General features: G+C 42.3%; 3 protein-coding genes across 9 annotated transcripts in view; 1 reads left to right on the top strand and 2 right to left on the bottom strand.

Annotated features, from left to right (window-relative positions):
- Nucleotides 1-112: 112 nt before the first annotated feature.
- LOC108939263 (scavenger receptor cysteine-rich type 1 protein M130) lies at nucleotides 113-4,892 on the bottom strand. Its single transcript, XM_018760440.2, has 9 exons — nucleotides 4,782-4,892; nucleotides 4,215-4,261; nucleotides 3,909-3,947; nucleotides 3,411-3,737; nucleotides 2,964-3,266; nucleotides 2,212-2,526; nucleotides 1,963-2,112; nucleotides 1,779-1,848; nucleotides 113-1,371 (listed from the first exon to the last, which is right to left on the bottom strand). The coding sequence occupies exons 2-8, from the start codon at nucleotides 4,231-4,233 to the stop codon at nucleotides 1,811-1,813; spliced, it is 1,191 nt and encodes a 396-aa protein (XP_018615956.2). The 5' UTR covers nucleotides 4,234-4,261; nucleotides 4,782-4,892; the 3' UTR covers nucleotides 113-1,371; nucleotides 1,779-1,810.
- Nucleotides 4,893-6,534: 1,642 nt separating this feature from the next.
- LOC114909167 (uncharacterized) lies at nucleotides 6,535-11,540 on the top strand. Its single transcript, XM_029246310.1, has 11 exons — nucleotides 6,535-6,557; nucleotides 6,825-6,927; nucleotides 7,498-7,557; nucleotides 8,309-8,389; nucleotides 8,622-8,699; nucleotides 8,814-8,855; nucleotides 9,557-9,637; nucleotides 9,738-9,815; nucleotides 10,368-10,454; nucleotides 10,598-10,636; nucleotides 11,107-11,540. Exons 2-11 carry the CDS (start codon nucleotides 6,882-6,884, stop codon nucleotides 11,211-11,213), a joined length of 699 nt encoding a protein of 232 aa, XP_029102143.1. The 5' UTR covers nucleotides 6,535-6,557; nucleotides 6,825-6,881; the 3' UTR covers nucleotides 11,214-11,540.
- Nucleotides 11,541-19,461: 7,921 nt separating this feature from the next.
- LOC108939261 (plasma membrane calcium-transporting ATPase 3-like) overlaps nucleotides 19,462-22,502 on the bottom strand; it is a 44,341-nt gene continuing 41,300 nt past the window's right edge. For 3 of the 7 annotated variants that reach the window (XM_029246309.1, XM_029246306.1, XM_029246305.1), the window contains one exon: nucleotides 19,462-20,513. In XM_029246309.1, coding sequence (XP_029102142.1) covers nucleotides 20,115-20,513 — 399 coding nt within the window. In that variant the 3' untranslated portion in view covers nucleotides 19,462-20,114. The remainder of the gene's footprint in view (nucleotides 20,514-22,502) is intronic. The other 4 variants (XM_029246303.1, XM_029246304.1, XM_029246307.1 and 1 more) reach the window with 2 other exon arrangements.

Here is a 22,502-nt window from a genome sequence, read left to right as displayed (position 1 = left end):
ACAACGGCGACGTTGCAGAATTCGTCGAAAAGTCACAACAAACACGTCAAGAGTTATTAAGTAATTTAGTTTATTTCCAGAAACTGCGTTTTCGTGTGGAATTCATGCGATGAAGTGTTTGGTCCTACACGTGTTGAGAATAAAAAAATCATCATGCCATGGGCTTCCGCGGGCCGGACTCTGCGTACAGTACAGGGGACAAAAGGAGGATTTACTGTATATTCCAACAGAACTCCGCAGTTTGTTTTTTCCTGTGTGACTCGTAGCGGTCACGAGACGTGAGGTATTTTTCTCCCCTGCGGTGACTCACGGGGTTGTGCGCGCGCTCCGCTGCGCTGCGCGTCCCCGAGGAAAAGCCGCTTCACTCTTTTACCTCCCTGCTTTACCATGAACACCAGGGCGGTCCTCGCTGACCGTCCAGTTCAACTCGATTTCTCTTCATCCACCCGTTAATTAATTAGCAGAGATTAATACCGACAATCTACTAAGGCTGGGTACGCGGCTGAGTTTTCATTTTCATACACACTTCAACAATTAATACATGCACGTAATAATGCACAACACTTCTTTAATGTAACAAAACAATTAAGCATTTACTGGAGAAATCAAAATGCATGAACACAACCATATTCCTATTTCTTTAATAAGCCTAATTGCACATGCTAAATTAATTTAATTTACAGGTAAGGAGAGATGCATGTTAGGTGTGAAAGCTAATTTCAGTCGGCAGTAAGCCAGCCGTAATTAAATAAAAATAACATAGAAAAATGACATTACTTAAAAACTGCATTTCCAGTTATCCCTCAAAAGGACTAGTCTGATTTTATGATTGCAAACCTAATACTGAACATACTGGTAGAGACAGTGTAACCGAGGACAAAGACCTATAAGATATTTTAAGTACCTTACTTCAGTAAAAACTTATAAAAGCATCAAAAAATAAACACAAATTGGCAGACCAGCACATTTTGTAAGGCAGACTATTTTCACCCTCTTCTTGCCCGTATGTAGAAACCGCGATGAATGGCTTTTATAACAGGGGCTGCAGACTCATGCCCATAGAACCAAACCTGTCAAGGGCTTCTCAACAGGACCAGGGTCCGAGGCTCCCAGCAGGCTGATACGCACATTACAAATACACCTTTATCAGCCATTACTGCCGCTGGAGAAACAAGTTTACAGTCATCCTGTGGCCACTGAGACCATTTTTGCAATGAGTTATCTGGATAGGATCGAATGCTTGAAAAATACTGATCTTCGGAGTCTCTTTAGGAATCTGGTTCTTATCTTCAATATGATGTCTGCTGTTCACTGTTTAATAGGGGCGACAAACGATGGAAGTATAGCCTCCACTGTATTCAGCCATCTTTCCTGTCATGAGAAAGCCCAGAAAAACACAGCATCAGTGCAGCAACTTGACACAAATGACATAAGACTGTGTCTGACATTGACAGGTTTTGCAAGATTAAGAGACCACAGTACATGAGTAGAAATGCAACTTTTACAAAATGTCGATGCCAGAAACAGTCATATATGAAGTAAGACACATACAGACACGCAGTCTTAAACCGCTTATCCCAAGTAGGGTAGCGGCAAGCTGGAGCCTAACCCGGCAACACGGGACACAAGGCTGGAAGGGGAGGGGACACACCCAGGACAGGATGCCAGTCCACTGCAAGGCACCCCAAGCAGGACTCGAATCCCAGACCCACCGGAGAGCAGGTCCTGGCGAAACCCACTGCACCACTGCGCCCCCCCTAGTAAGTAAGACTTCATACCTTATTTTGTTTCTTAGTGTTTCATCCTCCCTTTATTTAATTGGTAATGCTACATAAGTATTGTCAACACCTATTTGGAAAAGGAGAGAAAAATGAAGACAGCCATGTGAACCCAGGGATTGTTTCAACAAAATGCAGTCTTTCACAGTAGCTGTCAGTTTTGTAGGAAAATAATTCTACTCACATGTCCTGCTGTCTCTTTCCAACTCAGTTGGTTTATCATTCTTCTTACAACGGAACCACACAATGATAAGAATCATACATATGGCCACAACAAATGTCATCGCTGACACTAGCCAACTGACCACCATAGGGCTTAGCAGTGGTTCTGGGTCTGAATGAAAAGAGCAGGATATAAACAGTTATGCAAAACACATGAATCTGGTTCGACCACAGATCGTATCTTATATGTAGCGGCATATAAAAAGTTCACCTCTAATTGAGATGGGCAGGGGCTGGCTTTCCCGAGAGGTGAACGTGCGGCCGCCCATCTGCACCCTGTAGAGGCAGAGGTAGTAGCCCTCCAGTACAGCCTGAGCATTGGGGAAGGAGAAGGTGAAGGAGGAACGGAGTGCTGGTACAGAATGACGCACTGTGCCGTTGAAACGGATCAACCTCAGCTGAAACGAGCCCCCTGGATACCAGGACTGAGTGTAGCACGTGATGTTGAGGTTCTGGCCCTGGATTACCCTTCCAGGTGGGGACTCCATGGAAGTGTTGTACCAGATTTGTGGAGTGTGCAGGTCCACTGAAAGAAAAGGAAAGTAAGTCTGAACCGTCAATGTGTTATGTTACATTAAATGTATGTCCAGCATACGGTAAGGCTTCACTTAGTCTACCTTAGGCACCAATTCTCTACACTGATTACTTCCTTTAGCTTTGTGCCCTAATTGCCCCGTGAGTTATTAGCCTCCTAGTCACTTTGGGCCAAATCCTCCACAACACACGTGTTAAAATTAAATTCCCTTTAAACCTCAAAATAAATACAAAATACAGCACTGTATCAACCCAAAACTAAAAAAGGGATTAAACCTCAGTTGAGGGCAGTCTTCTGAAATTACTATCCTTCTGGAGAATACCATGATTCTGAAGCAGACAGACAAAATAAATGGAACATAATCCAAACTATACTACAGCAAACTAGAGCTCATCCAAAGGGTAAACGCGGAGAGGATATCAACTCACCTACACTAATAGAGATGGGGTTGCTTTCAGGAGAACTGAAGGCTAGTCCAATCTGTACCGTGTACAGGCAGGTGTAGCTGCCTTGGTGTGACAAATCCATATCAGTCAGCGTCAGCTCTGCTTTGTTCTGTGAAGAGCCAGTCCCCTGGGTCACTAGTGGTGTTCCGACACCACTCTTAAACAGATGGAAGTCAACTATGGTGTAGAAGCTGGATGGGGCAACGCAGCTGAATCTGACTGCCTCTCCGGGTTCGTAGGCAGTGTATGGTGACAACAGGAAAAGCATGGGCTTCTCTAGTTTTCCTGTTGAGATGAGAGTTTCACACAATTCATGCAGCAACAAGTTTTTATGACTTATTTATGTTGAGCCTCTTAGATATATACTTGTGTAAAATCTGTAGTTGTGTTGTGTCACAGAAGAGAAAGGCAGTGCGCCTGGGTTCCCACCTGAGCACTGCACTCCGGCAATGTTGTGTTCAGCGCAAGTGTTTTCTTGAATGGGTTGCCAAGTCTTGAATTGAGAACATTGCACCAGAGTTGGTTCGTGACCTGAGCACGACTCAGTCTTGAGCAGGACGCTTCTGGGGCCCAACCCAGATGGGGTGATGTGTGAGGAGACGATTGCCAGCCCACAGCCCAGCTCTCTACATGCCACCTGAGCATCCTTCAGACTCCATTCTGGGTCACAAATGGCGCTCCAGTGGCGGCCGAAGAAAACCTCGACCGTGCCAGAGCAAACGCTGTTGCCGCCAACAACTCTGATGTGTGCACGGTCTGTTGGAAACATGACACAAGTGACTAAATCCTCTGCATATCTACTCCGACAGGCTCATGGAGTAGATATTATCTGCCACTCTATTATTACTGCTCTCCTGAGGTAAAAAAACAATGCGGTACACATATGGTGCATTTCATGTTCTGTTATTTCTCTCAAGTGCTACTTACCATAGGCATTAGCGGAATCCACAAGAGCGAGAACAATGCCTGTCAAAACATAACAAGGCTAATTTAAAGCATCACTGCTTTCAGTTTTTAGCTGGCATGTCAAAATATTTTACATCCATCAGAAGTAAACCTACCAATTTTTTTAAATTATTTTCTAACATCTCATACAAATACTGCAGGTCTTACCCTGAACGGCAAGTTAAAGAAACACATTAAACAGTTAATGTAATAATAATGAAATACAGTAGAGATGCTGGGATAAGGACAGTTTTCCAGATGGGTCACACTGATTGACCCCCAACTCACCCAGTGTCACCAACAGCATTATTGTCGGAGGGCGAGCGGCACAGTCACTGCAACAGAGAACATGTGCGGTTACCACTGTGCCTTCATCTTATTTTCTTTCTAATAATAGTAATCATCATACCAACAATAATAACAACAACAATAAGGAATAATTAAAATAGTAATGAGTATTGATATTAACAATTAAGAATCTTAACAGTAATAATAACAACAACAATTAATGATAATAATAAAAAAAATAACAACAATAATAGTACTGACAAGTTATATGTCTGAACCGGAGTGTGTTTTCTGGGAAAAAGCCTCTGGATGTGTGTGTATGTGCGTGTTGACGCAATGCACTCGAGCTGCGACATGATCCAGCTTCCCGTGTTTCGCAACACGTCCCGAAGAAGCGTTACAAGTTCAGAAGGTGTGTATTCACATTATATATGTCTCTTTTCGTAAACGTATCAAACGGGCGGAGCGGAGGTGAATTTTACGAATGACGCGATCCCGGCCGAAGGTTTTAATAATAATAATAATAATAATAATAGTTATTATTATTACAGATGATCATGTACATACTCCGGGGGACGCAATACCCCGCTGTTCCCACGGAACCAAGACGACTCAGTGCGCTGCGGAGGACTGGAGCCATCTAGGTCCGTAGGGTTAGTTCGCCTTAAGTGCTCAATCAGTGCGCTTCACTGTCACATCAACAGTACTTACACGACTGACTCTGAGGGTTTGCGGCGTCCGTCATACGGGACTGTCACGCAGACACACCCACCAACACACACACACACAACTACGGCGACAGCATGGCCGCGCGACACCGCTGCTCCCTCGTAAGGACTCAATCCAAAGCTCCCGCAGCGCGACCGCACTTTCGCATCCACAGCGGTCCGATAACGTCATCACGCCTCGACTCGTGTCCGAGGTCGTGGGTGGGTGTGTCCGCGCGCTCCGTGTCTGTGTTCGCGCTCCGTATATACCGGCTCGTTTGCTTGGGAAGATCGCTGACGGGCGTCACTGGCTTTGTAACGCTAGCTCGTTTATGTGCCACAAAATGTACCGACCATGGTACACTAGGTGTTGGAATGCGCTCATCGATCACCCAATAATAGGGATTGTAGAATACAGACTACAGTTCGGTCTCACTAAATGCGCGACTCAACCGAGACCACGCCCACGGGTTTCTCTCTTAACCAATTGGGTCAAAGCTCTTCTCGACTGACTGCCCAGGAAGGGGCGGAGCGTTTCATTTAGTCCCGGCAGGTTCGTCTTTGAGCGCGTGATGCGAGTCGGTCCCTTCAGCAAAACTAGCAGTATAGATGAAACAACAATAATAATGTATTAGTTAATTACAAATACAACTCTGTTATAAACAATTAGTGTTTGTTAAGTCCTTATAGAATGTGATTTTCCCTCCAAACTTTATTTATTTATTTTTTTATTTATTTTTTTATTTATTTATTTATTCCAAAATGTATACTCCAGACATTCTCATTCTGTGGTTCCATTTACAAATTTCCACCATCGTAACTGCCACAGAAAATTTCGTGAAACTCGCAACGTCCATCCCATACGCAAGACCTGTATACAGTCTTTTTTCAATCATGCAAACACTGAAAGAGCCCGACAAGTATGGTAAAAGAGAAGATCAAGGTCCCTGTACAGTATGTAAATTATGGTTCAGGTCACGTCGTCCACTTTATAACGTGAAAGTGAAACTGTCAGTTAAGGAAACAGTCGAAGAACGATCCGATTTTATCTTGGCGGCGTCTGCAATTCTCAGGTACGTAATATATAATATAGCATCATTATTTATCTCCTTCACATCACTACCGTCTATTTTCTCATATTTACATGATTTATTTACATTTATTCATTTCGCAAATGCTTTTCTCCAAAGCGACGTACATCTCACAAAAAATACATTATATGTGTACATTACAGTAGCAGAGACACTTTGATGCAGACGCGTGATTCTGAAGTACAGTTAATAGTTTGTTACTTTCCACCATATGAACTTGAACCAATGTTCACCACAGGAGCTGCATAAAACTTTATCCAACTATCTACGATTCCTAATCATATTATTATTATTATTATTATTATTATTATTATTATTATTATTATATTGTATATATTATAACAACAACAATAATAATAATAATAATAATAATAATAATAATAATAATAATAATAATAATTCATGGGGGGGCGCAGTGGGTTGGACCAGGTCTTGCTCTCCAGTGGGTTTGGGGTTCGAGTCCCGCTTGCGGTGCCCTGCGACAGACTGGCGTCCTGCCCTGGGTGTGTCCTCTCCCCCTCCAGCCTTACGCCCTGTGTTGCCAGGTTAGGCTCCGGTTCCCCGCGACCCCGAATGGGACAAGCGGTTCAGAAAATGTGTGTGTGTGTAATAATTCCTGGTCTTTTGTAATTTTTTTAAAAAAAATATGAAGCATATGATATGTCATACCGGTTTCCCTATTCCCTGCCTGTAAACGCAGGGCGCTGTCAATCAAAAGTGAAAGCAGATTCCACATTCTGCTTCAGAGCAAACGCTTACCAGTGTATTTCTGTTGTGGAAGTGCGGTTAACACGTTTCATGTTCTCACGCAGCTGTTCCAGCGCGCGCTGTCTGTGTGCGCGAGGCCGCGCGAGCCCAGCGGATCCATCATGGACCGACTTTTCTCCGCCGCCGCTGCGCTTCTCCTGCTCTGCGGTACCCGCTCCTGGCTGCTACTTGCATTATGGCTTTTACAAAACAAATAAATAAACAAATGCTGTTCAATGTGCCCGTTGACTCCATGTCAGGAAGGACACAGAGGAGTCCAGGTTTTTAAAAGCACTTTCGGACTGAAAAAAAAAACTTACACATGATTATCTATAATGAATGAATCATTAATCAAGTCCCCAAATTACTTATTTATTGTACTTCCGAAGAGGGACTGGGCTTTATATCACTCCGTATAACTGTATGTACATAAATCCTAGTGTTACATTTATTTGGATCTCAGGCCTTATTAAGTGGCTGATACCACAGAGGTGTTCAGTGTAGAATGAGCCACCTGGATGTGTAGTGTGTCCACCCCCAAAATACACTCCTCTTAGCTTGCTGAGCCTCGCCATTGCTTGACTTCAGCAAACCTTTTGTGGCATTCTAGAGAATTCCAGTTCTCTGCCACAGTATGCTGCAAATAATAGGACATTTACATATATATTGTAAGTACAGCATAAATATAATTCCTGGTACTGCACAATGAAACACTCCTCTTCCTCTGCTCCTCTTTAGCTATGAGCGCTGGTGAAAGGTGGAAAATAACATTTCCTGTGTTAAACACTAACATATCAGGTAAGATAATTAATGCATTTGTTAGATATAAGAATATTGCTAATGATATTTTCTTCTTATGTCACAACAGGGCCGGCGCTAGATTTTTGGGAGCTCTACGGAGGATTTTGGTTTCCTTATGTCATGGAGTTCATCTGTTTCTTTGTTTCCCCCATCTCCACCCTCAGCCATGCTACGATAACTTATTTATACATGTGAAAAAAAAGAATTTTTTCAACAAAATAACACTGAATATTCCGCATCTAAAGCTACAACATCATTCTCCAACAAGCCAAAACAAATGATACAATATTGCAGTTAAAATAAAGACACAATATTCTTTCTTTCTTTTTCTTTCTTTCTTTCTTTCTTTCTTTCTTTCTTTCTTTCTTTCTTTTCTTTCTTTCTTTTCTTTCGCTCTCTCCCCGCTTCTGACAGCTTTGTTATTTTTTGGGACACGATGGACATTCACCAACCTGCTCTCATGAAATTTACATTAGGGAGCTCATTTGTTTTGTTACTCAACCTCATGGCAGGTGCGGGGCCAAAGCAGTACAAGTAGTACCAGAATTCAGAATTAAATTCACACGTTTAAATACACTAAGAAATTCTTCTTGTAAGCTTGCAATTAGAAATTATGTATATTCTCACAGAAAATAAAGACAATTTGGATCTTTCAAGCAAGATACATTTTTTCAATTTTGAAATTGTGAAAATTGTTTTTCTTTTACATAACACTTTGGTATGCTTACATTGTATATTTTTATTTCAGACTGTATCTTGTCAAGATGTGGTACAAACATCAACTCATGTATGGAGAGCTATGGAAGTCTGACTCCGTATGAACTCAAGGGTGAGATCCTGATGGACACATATGCAAATAAAGGGAAACATAGCCTTTAAAATGGTTTTCTCTTCAAGTTTGTCAGATGTGTAACTTAGTCTGTTGTTAGGATGACAATATGGGGTTTTAGAGTTAAAAAATACTTTCATTTAGAATTCACTGTTTTGTAAACGTAGTGGAATTTATTGTGCTGCTGGTACTAATGACCACATTTTGGCAAATACTTCTGCTTGTATTACAGGTTGTGTTGTGCAGAAGTGCAGGAGAATCACTAAGAAGTGTGTGAAGGAGTTCATTAAAATGGTTTCACCATATTTAGGTAACAAAATGCACATTTTCATATTTACAGCACTGAAAATTCAGACAATACTCATGTTATGAGAATAATACTAATTAGAATAATTCTCAAGCTGTTTGATTTTTCTGTCTCCAGTGAAAGCGGGACCCTATGCCTCAACCATTCAGTCTTTTGGCGGTATGTATTCTTTTCTTTTTGGCAAGGCACATATATGAATAGAGTGATACAAATCACACATTTCCAATGTCACAGTAAGTAAAAAGAAGTTCGCACATCATCACTAGCTCACTGTGATCGAATAGTGGTTAGTACTCTGTGTTGTGGCCGCAACAACCCCGGTTTGAATCTGGGTCACAGCACACTAGGTGTTCGGCAAATCTTTTAACGTAATGCATAAATTGTACTTTTGCAGAGATGTATGTTGCTTTGGACGAAAGCGTCTGCTAAATGAATAAATGTAAATGTGAATGTAATCATGCAGCTGGGAATACCCAGGTACTCTTCATTTGCTGAATTTAACAAACTGGAAAAAAAAAATAGTGAATGTGGCACATACCACGGTCTGGCCATCCTTCCAGTCGATCCATTAAATTTTTAAGGGCTCAGAAGTTAACTGGGTATGAAGACATAAGGCAGGGAAAGATAATTCCGGAGTTAAATAACAACTCTGACCTCTGACATTCTCAGGATGTGGTGTGTACACTTTAACAGAGTAGGTGTCCTGTGGTATCTGGCACCAGGGTAGTGTGACATTATGCTTTGTGTGATTTCACATAGTTCACGCTGGCCGTGTTTTGTAACGATGTCAGAGTTTTTCCACGAGTTGTTCACATAAATTGTTAATATATATTATTGTTTTAATCCTCTTATTTACACAGAAATGGTATTTGACGAAATACCGGACTCTTACCTGCAGTGTTGGCAGGACACAGATCTTGAACATGTCAGGCAAATTGCAGGTAAAAAAAAGATTTTCCACTTAAAAATGAAAATCAAAATTCTGGGATGTGCATCATACACGCACAATATTAATAATGGCTTCTATTTTATGTATTTTAGTTTGCTTCGCGGTGAGATTACTTGACAGATTCAAACCTCTGATTAGTGTCTTCTCATCAAAAGCCTTCAATGACCCAGGTCAGAAGCACGGTAATATTTATTAAATAGAAAGGGATTTTCGAAACACTGGAAGTACCACATGAAAAAATAACTTTGAACTGAATAAATTTCAATAATTAAGGCAGCTTCACAGGTGAGCCATATGAATCTGAATGCCAGTTCCAAAGTGCCTCACTTATAAAAGAAATCTGAGATCTGAGATGCGCTGCTATTCAGTACACACTTGTACACATGGCCAGTTTGTGTCAAAATGCATAACCTCAAATAATGAGCTCAAAACCCAAGACTGGGAGTCATTGTGTCCAGTGACTGCTAACCATAACTGTATAAGAGTCAAGAAAATTGAAGGCGGATGAACTCTGTGGTACAAATTTTTTTTCTCATCCATTTCATGCACACAACTAAATGGTTTTCAGTGGTTTCATTGACTTCATGATGATGTCAAGCACTTTGCACAACCTCCCCAAATCCTCAGCTCTAAAAATCATTTAACTATAGTGAAAATAAATAAAGAATAATGTTTCCGGGAATTTGTCCAACTCCTATGTTTCCACAAAATTTCTCCTTTAGCTTACATTTCTTGCTGGGTGTACCGTGCTCTGAAAGCTTTCATCAGCTGCTACGATGAACTCGGAGATGAGTACATTGAAGACATGTGTAAGAACCGCCTGCCTTACCCAACACTCGAGACACTTAAACCCTAAACATTAACAAGTTGCAGCTCTTTCTCCACCTTTCCAAGCTCTCACACCTGATGTCAGGTTGTAGTTCACCATTTCAAATTTCATCTTTTCCAACAGCACGCAGACTAGAAAGGGAGTTGAACGAAAACCTGACTGGTAAGTTTAGTAAAGGAACCATCATCCAGTTCCATCTGTGGTGTGTAGCAATATAGCAGTGCTATTTATCGGATTGTAATTTTGTCACAAGTCCCATGGTAAATAGTTACAGGTGGTCCCCGATTTATGATGGTTTGACCTACGATTTTTTTTTGACTTTACGATGGTGAGCTGGCAATAGACATTCAGTGGAAACCGTACTTTGAATTTTTCCTGGGCAAGTAATACGCCGTGCAATACTCTCTCGTGATGCTGGGCAGTGGCAGCGATCTGCTTATCCCACTCTATCATACAGAGGTGTGTATTATTAGGTGTATTAAATGCATTTTGGACTTAAGATATTTTCGACTTATGATGGGGTTCGCGGAACGTACCCCCATCATAAATCAGGGACCACCTGTGTATGTTTTTTTGTCACTTAACCTTTAACAAGTTCTACCCAGTGACAATGTGCCACTTCTCCACCATAGCCTACGCTGGATGTCAAAGAGAAGGATTCGCAAACCTGAACCTGGAATGTGTCGAGATGTTTGAGAGACTCTTTGGTAGGTACTGCTGTTACCATGACTACTGGTGAATAGCAGCATGTTTTAGTGACGAATCATGTTATTTAATTTGAAAAATTTGAAATATGAGCTGTGCTTAACCAGACTGATGGGATTTTCCAGCCCTGCCAGGCAGAAAACATGAGTTTAATGGTAAGTGGTGACCTTGTCTTTCCTGAGATCTTACCACATTTCGATAGTATGAAGACACTTCCTTTCATACTTTTAACTTTCAATCTGCTTCTAGAGATTAGGATAGGAATATACTGAATTTGTAAAACCTTCAGCAGGAAGTACTTTCACAATGCCTTTAACATGAGACCTACACACATTCTGGCACTGCAGCTGGGTGTTGCCATCACGACCCCTGTACCAGCAGTATCTGGCTCAGCTCAGGGACTCTATTGGTTAACATGTTCCGGCATGTTCTTGCATCTGGAGTCTCACACTTTGCTGTGCAATTTAGCAAAAAAGCAAACTAGCGGTTTACTGAGCACATAATACTGTAGCTCAGGTGATAAATGCAACAGTTACTGTTTATGTTCGAACACCGAATGTGATCATTTTGTCAGAAAAGCCTTATATTTTTGCGCTGCTGTGTAGCTCTCAGCAAGACAGGGAAGTCCAAATTTCCTGTTTAGCTCCACAGCTGATGCTGTAGACAACCTGGCAGCTGGGTATCAGGATGAGCAGAAATTATAGAGAAATGTGCTCATTTGGCTGCTGGCGTATTAACACGTTAATGGTAGTGATTGGATTCTACTAAAGGGCGCATTTTCACTTGCAGTATTGTTCGTGGAGCTAGTTTTGAAAACATTTTGTGACTTTAGAGTTTGAAAAAAAAACTATTTAGATGTAACGCAAACGGTCTGCATCTTTTTACCATGACACTGTGGAGAATAAAATGTTTCTCCTTTGTTTCCAAGACTATTTGCTGTGTGCGATACGTGATGTGATCGTGGCCACAGCCGAGTGCTGAGAGACGTCGCGGGTGATCCATGACACCTCGGGTCTCTGTCTCACACTTATGAAGAGTCCTCCTGCGTGATGTAAAAGAAATTATGGATTTTTCAGACTAATGTTATTCTTTTAAATATATTTGTTAGTTTACCTGAAAACCTGTGTGTTTCTGTTTTATCATAGCTGAAGGACATCGTTTATTGTAATAATGTTATATGAAAGATGGTGATATTTGTCTGTAATATGTATTTCTGATCAGTTTTAGAAATAATTGTTAATACTAATTTAAAATGAGACTAACTGTTTAATAAAATCCTCTCTTGTGTTGTAACTGGTGTGCTTTCTTATTATGTGGGAGGGATTCCTTACTGCACTAATGCCAAAGGACTAGAATGTTCCATTTTGAATTAATCAGTCTCTTACTGTTGTTAACTGTTTGTACAAGTGGGGTTTGTGACAGTCTGGAGCCTATCCTGGAAGCATGGGTACACCCTGGCCAGAAAGGCAGTGCAATGCAGGATAGCCGACAGACACACAGCAATTTACAGTCACTACCCAACCAATGTCAATAACCGCTTGTCCTGAGCGGGGTTGAGCCAGAGCCTAACCTGGAGGCACAGGGTGCAGGGATGAGGGGGGTTGGGACATATCCTGGGGAGGATACCAGTCCATTGCAAGGCATCCCAAGTAGGACTTGAACCCTGGATCTGCCACACAGCAGGCACCAGCCAAACTCGCTGCACCACCACACCCCCCCCTTTAGAGTGAGTAATTCACCTGAAACACCTATCTTTGGACTATGGGAGGAAACCAGAGCACTTGGAGGAAACCTACATGAACGGGGGGAGAACAAGCAGTCTAAACAGAGACTTATGTGGATCTGAACCTGTGCGCCAGCAGCTCAGGCACTGTGCCAACTTTTGTGCCACCACAACCCCAAATCATTTATATACACACACACACACACACACACACACACACACACACACACACACACACACACACACACACACACATTTTCAGAACCGCTTGTCCCATACGGGGTCACGGGGGAACCGGAGCCTACCCGGCAACACAGGGCGTAAGGCCGGAGGGGGAGGGGACACACCCAGGACGGGACGCCAGTCCGTCACAAGGCACCCCAAGCGGGACTCGAACCCCAGACCCACCGGAGAGCAGGACTGTGGTCCAACCCACTGCGCCACCGCGCCACCCTGATTGTTCAATAATTAGACTTAAAAAGTGGGTTCTTAAACACTTTGGATTTGTTACCACTCTTGGGGTGATATTTGAAAAGGACTTTGCAGTGTATGTTCAAATTACACAATATTGTCTTTGTGGACAGTTCTTGGTGAGCCGTTCAAATGAAAATATTAAATTTTTTATATTGACTGGCACTCCATCCAGGGTGTACGCCCTCCTCAGCCTTGCGCCCAATGCTCCTGGGATAGGCTCCGGTTCACCGCGACCCTGCTCAGGACGAGTGGTTATTGCAGTTGGATGGATGGATGAAATTTTCTATTTTAAATACACATGAAAATGAAGGAAAGTAGCGTGTTTCCCCAATAAGTTGTGTTAGTTTTCACAAGAAAACCAAGACACTAGAATAAATGGAAAAACTAGGTGATTATATTTAAATAATAAATTGAGGGTCGATGTTACCGTATAACATGTTCTGTACTGTTCTAAAGGGTTTGTCATCCTCACCTCATTCTGTCATGTTGCCTGCAAGGTTCAGTTTAAGAGAAGTACTTTGTGAAATGAGGGACAGGGTCGTTCTGTACCCGAGAAAAAAGAAAAGGGATTCACAAGTGAATACGTTTTAAAGAGTTTTAGTTTAAAAAAGTGTGCTCATATTCTTCTCCAGGGTAATTCATTTTATGCTGCTCCTGTTCGCTGTCTTTCATGGCTAAGCTGCCTCTTTTAAAGTTGTACCCTGTTTCTGTTTTTTAATTCTGAGATGATTTCATTCATCGTCGATGGACCTGCAATATTTCTTCTAGCCAAATTCCTCTTATTTACAGTAGGCTTTTAAAAAACATCTCGATTACCAGCGGACCCCCTCGCAGGAAAGAATGAGGACGGAACGCTCTGAGAGCAGCCCGGCATCGCAAGACCCCCGATGAAGTCCTTGTGGTACTCCTGAGAAAGCTGATTGAGCACACAGGACGCGTCTGAGACCACAGTCAGATATGGCGAAGGACAGCTATGAATTACATGCGTACAAAGAGAGACACAAAGGTAAAAGGAAAAAAAAAGACAAACCTGACATTTGTACCACTGTCACAAAATTCAGGAACATTTCATGATGGAATTGACAGATACACCGCTGCATGCATTCATTGAACAGCTTATTATAGCGGAAATTTGTAACAATGTAAGCTTGTACAAAAATGTCTTACATAGTTTAATCAGACATATTGGAAATACACAAAATCATGCATATAAATAGGAATTAAATGTCTTATTCATAGCAACCCTTCAGTGAAGCTGAGCACTGATGCTCCTTGCACAACACTTCTGCCTAAGAGCAAGACCTCAGACACAGAAGACCAGTAAAATGACTCGTTTGGAATGGTGGAATGTGATAGACTCATCGCTATGTTATCTACATGGTATAATTCCCGAAAACTGGTGGCTCAAACCGTCACTTTCACACCTGGCAGTTAACAGAAAATGCTGGATTGTCAAAATAGTTCAGATTCGCACTGTCCGAGAAGTTGCTTAGTCAATAAAGTAGGAGCGTAGGGACCCAGCAGTGTAGTTAAAGGCTAGTGAAGCCCCCCCCAGAGGTTTAAAAAGTAGTGGAAAAACATTTCCTTAGTTTCCCCGGCATAAGTGACACCTCTGCATTCATAAGCGAAACCCGGTTAAAGGCAAACAAACACATGCAATGATTAATTGAACAGTGAGCTCCATTGTTTGGATGACGGCTCTGAACCGACGGAGCAGATGTTTCCATTACTGTTCTCCACACATTGGACCATGTATTATTCCAAGCATTCAATATTTTGGAACGTACAGACAATCACATGAAACACAATGGCGTGCTACTGAGTGAAATGTAACAGAAAGGATTTTTTTCCCTCTCTTTTTTTTTTTTTTTTTTTAAAAAAAAGACAATTATATGAATAAAAGTCCAGTGCGATAATAACTCCATAAATAATTTTCAGCAGTATAAGAAATTGTTCCATTTGTTGGTCAAATGACCTTTGTCAGGGAAATAAATAAATGTGAGATTGACATGCTGCAGTCAAGTGACACCATGCATATTTTGAGCACATATCAAATGTATTGACAACAATGAGTGGAATCAAAAATGGTGTAGTTACATCATATGTTTTTTTGTTTAGTTATCCCTTTCTTGAGGTTATGCACACTTTTGTGGACTCGGATATTACCGAAATAGGCAAGCGTGAACAACAAAATATAAAACCCGTGTCACACGTTGAGGAAAAGAAGTCATGAAAATGAAAATACACGTGTTCTGCAGATGCAGTCTTTATAGGCATCATTTTCCTCAGATGAACATCAGGTATGATATTTGTTACGAAAACCGCAGTGCACACAGTGCAAAAAAAGTACAGTTTAATGCAATGCAGGTGGCCTCAGACTTCAGCAGCTCGCAAATCCGCGTCTTAAATCTCTCGGTGCTCCGAGTACCGGCTAAGCACAGTAATGTCACCGGCATCTACATTTCAAATGCAAACAATGTTGAAACACTGCTGTAGTTTATGGCTGCTGATAGCACAGGCAGGCCTGAAAGTAGCTTTTTCTAGGTTCTGCTTTTTAATTTTGGTAACAAGTACAAATGTGATGATTATACCGTTTCCTGCTGTAAGAATTCACCTGTTGATTCACCTAAGATTTCCTTATAAGCTGTATAAAAGAACAATATTAAAAAATTACATAAGTGGGTCCTTCGTCTATGACAGAAGGTTCCCGCCATGAAGGCAGAATCCACTGGATCTCATGGCCCACCACAGTAAGAGGCAAGGAGAACACACTGAAACTTTGGACTTGAGTCAAAGCAAGAGCCACTTTAAAGGTTATATGTCAAAGAGAAAATGACTTCTGAATACAGGAGTAAGCTAAATTACCGAGAAATCCAGTAATCAAAGGATGATCGATCACTGACTTGTGTTCCAGGTTTTGCAGTTGGTGGAGTACGAAGTAACCATGAACAATTATGCAGATATATCACGTTCCGCCAAGAGAGCAGACAGCAACTCAACAACGTGTCCATTTCTTACTGTACGCCGCGGACTCGTCGTCGTGCATTTTACAGCAAGCGGAAAACACACGAAGCTCAGCATCGCGCCGATTACAAGAGCTCTACCGTACTGAAAGCAAAACTACACTGGTAAATTCATGATCGTTCCTTAACGATGAGACGCGCTTGTGTCACACAGAACACAAAAACCTTCATCGTGTTTCACGTGTGTTTTAAATCAGACGAGCAACCGGCACACGTGACAGAACCAGGAAAAGTCATTTGAAAGTGCATAAGCAAAATGAAAAACAGCTATGCAGCAAAGAAGATGTCACAGGTACAACATGAGTGAACCTCTCCTATACAGCAGACTATGATTCCACAGACATTGTGTTTACTCTGTGGAACATATAGATCAACAATGGCAACAGAAGACACATGAAATGTCCTATGTTAGAATGTGTTGGAATACATTCATTTGTTCATTTATTTCCTTCTTCTTGGTAAACTCTTTGATTCCCGCAAGGCCTATTCAACAGAATTTGAACGAATGGTATCAGTGCGCACTGGGTTTTTTATTATATGATTTTAAGTAACAGAATTGTTCATTGTCAACACCGGATACTCTGAAATATAACGTGTTCTCGAATACAACCGAACGAAAAATATTTTTCCTTTGTATTTTCCGTGTTGCCATAAATTTTCTTTGTGTACTAATGCAATATTTCTAATTATAACACTATTCATAAATGCCTTGACTTTTGGTTTTTTGGTTTACAGCATGACAAGTGTGTCCAACTTGAGTTTTTAAACGCCTTGACAGTAAGTGGAAACAAATTTTGGCTTACTTGTTCTTCTTTGATTGTATATTTTCTTATGACTGTTTTTCCAGAGGCCTAGGATAAAGCAAAGAATAAATATTGAAATCCTTCCCAAAAATAATCCCACAGTTGCAACGATGACCCGAACCTCGAATTGCGGTGAAATGCTGGTAGAAACCGGTCTCTGACGGTATTCTGGTTTTGTGTGTGTTCGTTTAAAAGATGGACTTCGTAGCACGGGGAGCATTTCCGCACGAAAAATATCAACAGCTATAAACATGGAGGTGGTTTGGTAAAGTGCCTGTTTGTCTGTGTGAGAGTGTACGTAACTGGACACGGTGAAGACACAGTCAGGACGTGGACACTTGACGATCACGTACATACAACGGGAATTTGTGTAAAGCTGTAGCATTTTACACGTGTTGAAAGATGGCAAAACTGACAAGTAATGCGTGCGCGAATCAGTCACATCTCAATATGTTGGACTTTTTTTGTATGATCTACATATATTAATTATTATTATGAAAAAAACAGGCAAGCCCACATTTGCATAATCCACCTTCAGCGGGTTGACCTTCTGAAACTTCCAGTCTGTGAGAAAACATTTATCTAGGGGAGTTTAAAGAAATGAAGTATACTTGACACATAAATATATACTTTACTAACCCTGAAGATGCTGTAAGCTGATGCTTTATGAGGAATACTTCTTGCAGCAAAATATACACAGATATCTTAGAGGATAAGATCTTACAAGGCCAACCCACAGATAGTTTCAGGACCTTACAAATGTTTCCAAAAATGTAATGAAGCACTTCTTCGCTTCCTTTCACAAGTGCTCTTTCGTGATATTTTATAAGCATGAAGAAAAGCGTCAATGCAAGTCCAGACCTCGAAGTGAGGTAGATAGGGTTGCTACACTGTCTACACTCCAACGGCCCCCGGCGGTTCTCTCCCGCAGCCATAGGCAGGGCCTCCCGGTTACTCTCACCAGCGTGACGTCCGAAGGGTCCCTCGGCTCCGCGGAGCACGGATCCCTCCTCCCTCCGAGTCACTGGCGGACGGCAACGCGCCTGCAGAGACCCCACAGCCTCCTAGTGAGGTAGCAAAGTTGTTACACTGCCCGACGAGGGGTGGCAGGACCGTGGTGGGGAGCCGACCCAGAGCACAGAGATACCAGGCCGCGATCGCGGGCGACAATGTGAGAAGGCTGTCCGCAGCCAGCGCTTCCTCTCAGGTTGGACCACGAACACGTTTGTATCACCGCAGCGGTTATGACTCTGGATTGAGCCGCGTTGTCCAAGGTACGGAAATGAATCGGACACCATCTGCGAAGAGTTAAAGAATTAATTAAAGGAGTGAGCTGGCATTGGGTTTATCTTGGGTTCCCTTCATCGCCGTCCATCATTATTTTCTAAGCTTTTAATAATAATGTCCCTGCAGAAAAAATAGCACTGGCGAAACTGCTAAACTGAAATAACGATATCGAAATAAGGGTATGGCTTTCGTAAAATGCTGAGTTCGGGTCTCAGTCACCATGCTTGGCTGGGATGCTCTAATAACATTTACCTTTATAAAAACAAACATTTGACATCCATATTCAATTATAAACATTCATTATTGCAAGGGAGACTCGCTTAAAGTTGCTGCATGTTAGCCTTCAAAGTAACATTTTTATAAGTATTAAGTATATTAGAGTAAAAAAGTAGGTCTGCATTAAAGGGAATGTTTTTAATGGGAACTTTTTGCTTATTTAAAACAGAGCTCAAACCCTAAGAGCGGCACCAAAGAGCAGAACTTTGGTAATAACTGACCATGTTACTCCCTGTTCCAAGAAGATATCCCCATAATTTTGTTCAAGTGCAGATCTCTTGGTATTTATTGAACATATTGATTGTCTTCTGGTCAACGCGCCTATATCACACCAGGGTACTCAAAACTTGGTGGCTGTTCTCCATTTTCATAAGAATATTAAAATATATTTAATCATTCCTCACCAGCTTAAAAAACTCTTAAATATACACACAGAAAAAAAAAAAAATGCTTGAATGCCTTTTCAGAAAAAAAAGCAGAGCAATAAGCAGCGTTGCTTCATCTTTTTTGTTTCTTTTTTTTTGGTAGCAGACACTATTTTATTACTATGTTTAAACGGATTTTATCCTTGTTAATTTGTACTGCATTTTTTGTTTCTTTTTCCTTTTTCAGGGTGTACATGACAAAACACACACGCACACACACACACACACACACACACAAAGAGAGAAAAAGGGACAAAGCATTAATAAAAACAAAATTAAAAGCAAATGAGCCGACAACACAGAAATAAATACATACATACAAACATACATATCTACAAACATAAATGAAAAATTGACTATATAGAGCTAATACATAAAAGCATTAATAACTGCAATATAGTAACTGTAGTCAAAGCAGTTGTAGCATTAGCAGTGATAATAATAATCTGAACAATTATATTGATAAAAAGCTGAATGAATAAATTCCGTTACCCCTCCCACAAGTCTTTCTTTGAGAAGAGCAGAGGTTTACACCAATCCAGTCCTGCTTCACCTGCAAGTATTGTTCCCTGTGTCCCTCTTCCAGTCAGATGTCCCACCGCAGAGACAAGAGTCAGTCCCCAGTCCCCAGTCCCAGCTTGTGAGGAGCAGCTGAAGGTGAGCAGGTGGAGGTGTGAACCTGGAACCTGGGGGGGGGGAGGGGGGCAGAGGAGTGGGCAGCATGGTGGGGATGCTGTGGAAATGTTAATCTGCAGGAACGGGTCCACAAGAGGAAAGAGATCACAGGTCTGCTGCTGCTCCTCTCTCCCACCGCTTCCGTCTAAGGGCCTTTTAGTTGTGGTTGCGACAGCATTGTCCTCCAAGGTGTTTCACATCCCTGCCGTCTCTGTGCGTGACCCCCACCCCCACCCCCTTCCCGGGCAGTTATAGGGACGTCTCCATACTGTGTAATGGGCTGCAGCGGCTGTTGGTGGAGGTGAAACAACCATTGTCCGTCGGGGTCAAAAAGACGCCGCTGTCAACAGCGTTGTTGTTTTGGTTGGGGGAGACGGGGAGGCTGTACTGTCGGTGAGGGTGCGAGGGCAGCCGGGAGCGCTGAGGCTGAGACTGGGGGTGGGATGGCTGCAGGACCAGGTGCACGTGGTTGTGCTTGGACAGATCCGACTCCTCGTCGACGTCCGTGTCGTCTATCAGAGGGATGTTGTGGATGAAGTCGTTTATGAGGAACTCGGGGTACGCCATGAAATCGTGGATGGAATTTCTCGATTCCGGCTTCTCGATGCCATCGTACAGGGAGCTACGGAAGGCCTTCACCACTCGGATCTAAACACGGCCACGGGACGGGGCAGCGGGGAGGTGAAAGGGTGAGGAAGAGGAAGGGGAAGAGGAAGAGGAAAAGGTGATAAGCACACCTTTGGGTGATACTCCGAAGGGCAGAAACCTCCAGGCTCACCTGCGAAAAGCGTCGATGACTCAAGATAAAGCTGTGACACTCGAGTCGATCACAATAAGATACTTGTGAGCCCGAATCTAGCAAGTTTCACCGGTTTTTCCTTTATTCTACCGTACTGCACATTTTGTGGCCTTTGGGCTTTTCTATTTTTCATTACTTTGAATGTGGCTGAAAATATTCATCATCTATCCAGCGTAACACACCAGTTTTATGGACTATCAAACTTTCGAAGAACAAACTATACAGTTCATTGACCCATAATCAATTCATATGAAACTTTAACCTTGGTGTGATCTGAAGTGTTTTCACATTTACGTAAAGAATCTACGAAGCTGAACGGCGACAGTACAAAAAGGATTTTGAGCTACGATTGGAGAGCCCACCCCAAGCTCACCGAAAGATTATATTTTTAGGATGTACAAAGTTTTACAAAGCCCCGAAAAATTAAGTCTTTCGGCATCATTGCTCAAAACCCTACATACAACATGGGTTTTCGAGCACCCAAGCCCTTTATTCTTCGTTTCGCTACATGTTGAGCGTGTCTTTTTGGTTTTTCTGACAGAATAAAAAGGAAATTAAATAAAAACTGAAAAACGGTATAAAAGAAATCGCCACAACCGTTGTCAGTTCACCACAAAAAGTCGAAATGAAAACAACGACGATCACAAAAAATGGATAAAGGCAAGACAAGAAACAAGAAAGGTGCATGCGACACGAGGGATGCGCCACATTTCGTGTGAGTGTGCTGTGACTATAAAGGCCGTTATACCGACACAGAGAATCATGTACATAATCAGAGTGTAAAAAACACATATATATTTTTGTGCAACAAAACACAAGACAATAGGAGACAGAACTGCAGGTCACAGATGTGTGCGCAGACACATGGGGACAGAGAGCCATTCCCAGACCGTACAGGGCGGCGATCTCGGAACGGCTGCCCGGCTGGGGGGATGACGTGCGGCGGTGCGGCTGGCCGTGTGTTAGGACACAGGAGGGAAGCAGGATCGGGACGGCAAGGGACATGATGGGGTGACTGGTCTGGAGACAGGAGGTCCAATCCGCTGGACTGAGCTAAATGTCCGAAGCCAAAAGATGCGCTAAATCCTGACCTTGTTCCACCGTCCGCTCGCAGGTGACAATGGATGTCATGACCGTTCGCCTCCGAGCCCTTTTTTTTTCCACGACATGGGACAAAAAGTGACCCCTGCGTTACAGAGATGGAGAATGACGAGCCACGTTCTCTCGACCCGTTTCAACAAGAAACATCCAGTCGGGGATTTGGACCGCATGCAGCAGGGCCTCTCCCATTGCGAACAGAATCTTGCAGATGAGGAGGTGACGCAATCAAAACGAAGCCATGTGTAAAACGCCATCCTGTCATTCTGGTGTCTCGATTTGAGTATTCGCAAAAGGGACGTGGAATCGGGTGGCGCCCTCATGCTGTCGAAAGAAAACAGACGAAGAAAACAAGGAGAGACCGGCGCGCGAACATTTCGATTTCGAGTCGCATTTCCTTCGAGTTTGAGCAATGTCCTCCTGCGAGGGGAACGCCACAGACCACCTCTCAGGTGTTACCCCAAAGGAAAAGGAGCAAAATGAACCCAAAAGGGACAAACTCACTGACAGACAATGAAAAACAAACAAACAAACAAACAAACAAACAAACAGGAAGGAACAGTTGAAGCATTTCATTTTGCACTTTTTTGTTTTTCCAAAGAGCCTGTTCGCTGCCGAAAAGAAAATAACAAAGAATTTTCGAAAACTCTTCAGTGTGTTTAAATTTCATCGTTTGCTTTTTTTTGCCTCGCTTTTCACGAATACTGTAAACTTTCGAGTATAATGCCCACAATTGTCAA

The sequence above is a fragment of the Scleropages formosus genome, chromosome 19 (assembly GCF_900964775.1).
Source record: "Scleropages formosus chromosome 19, fSclFor1.1, whole genome shotgun sequence".
Lineage (NCBI taxonomy): Eukaryota > Metazoa > Chordata > Actinopteri > Osteoglossiformes > Osteoglossidae > Scleropages > Scleropages formosus.
The sequence above is the reverse complement of the archived record's forward strand: the minus strand, read 5'-3'. Positions and strand labels throughout refer to the sequence as shown.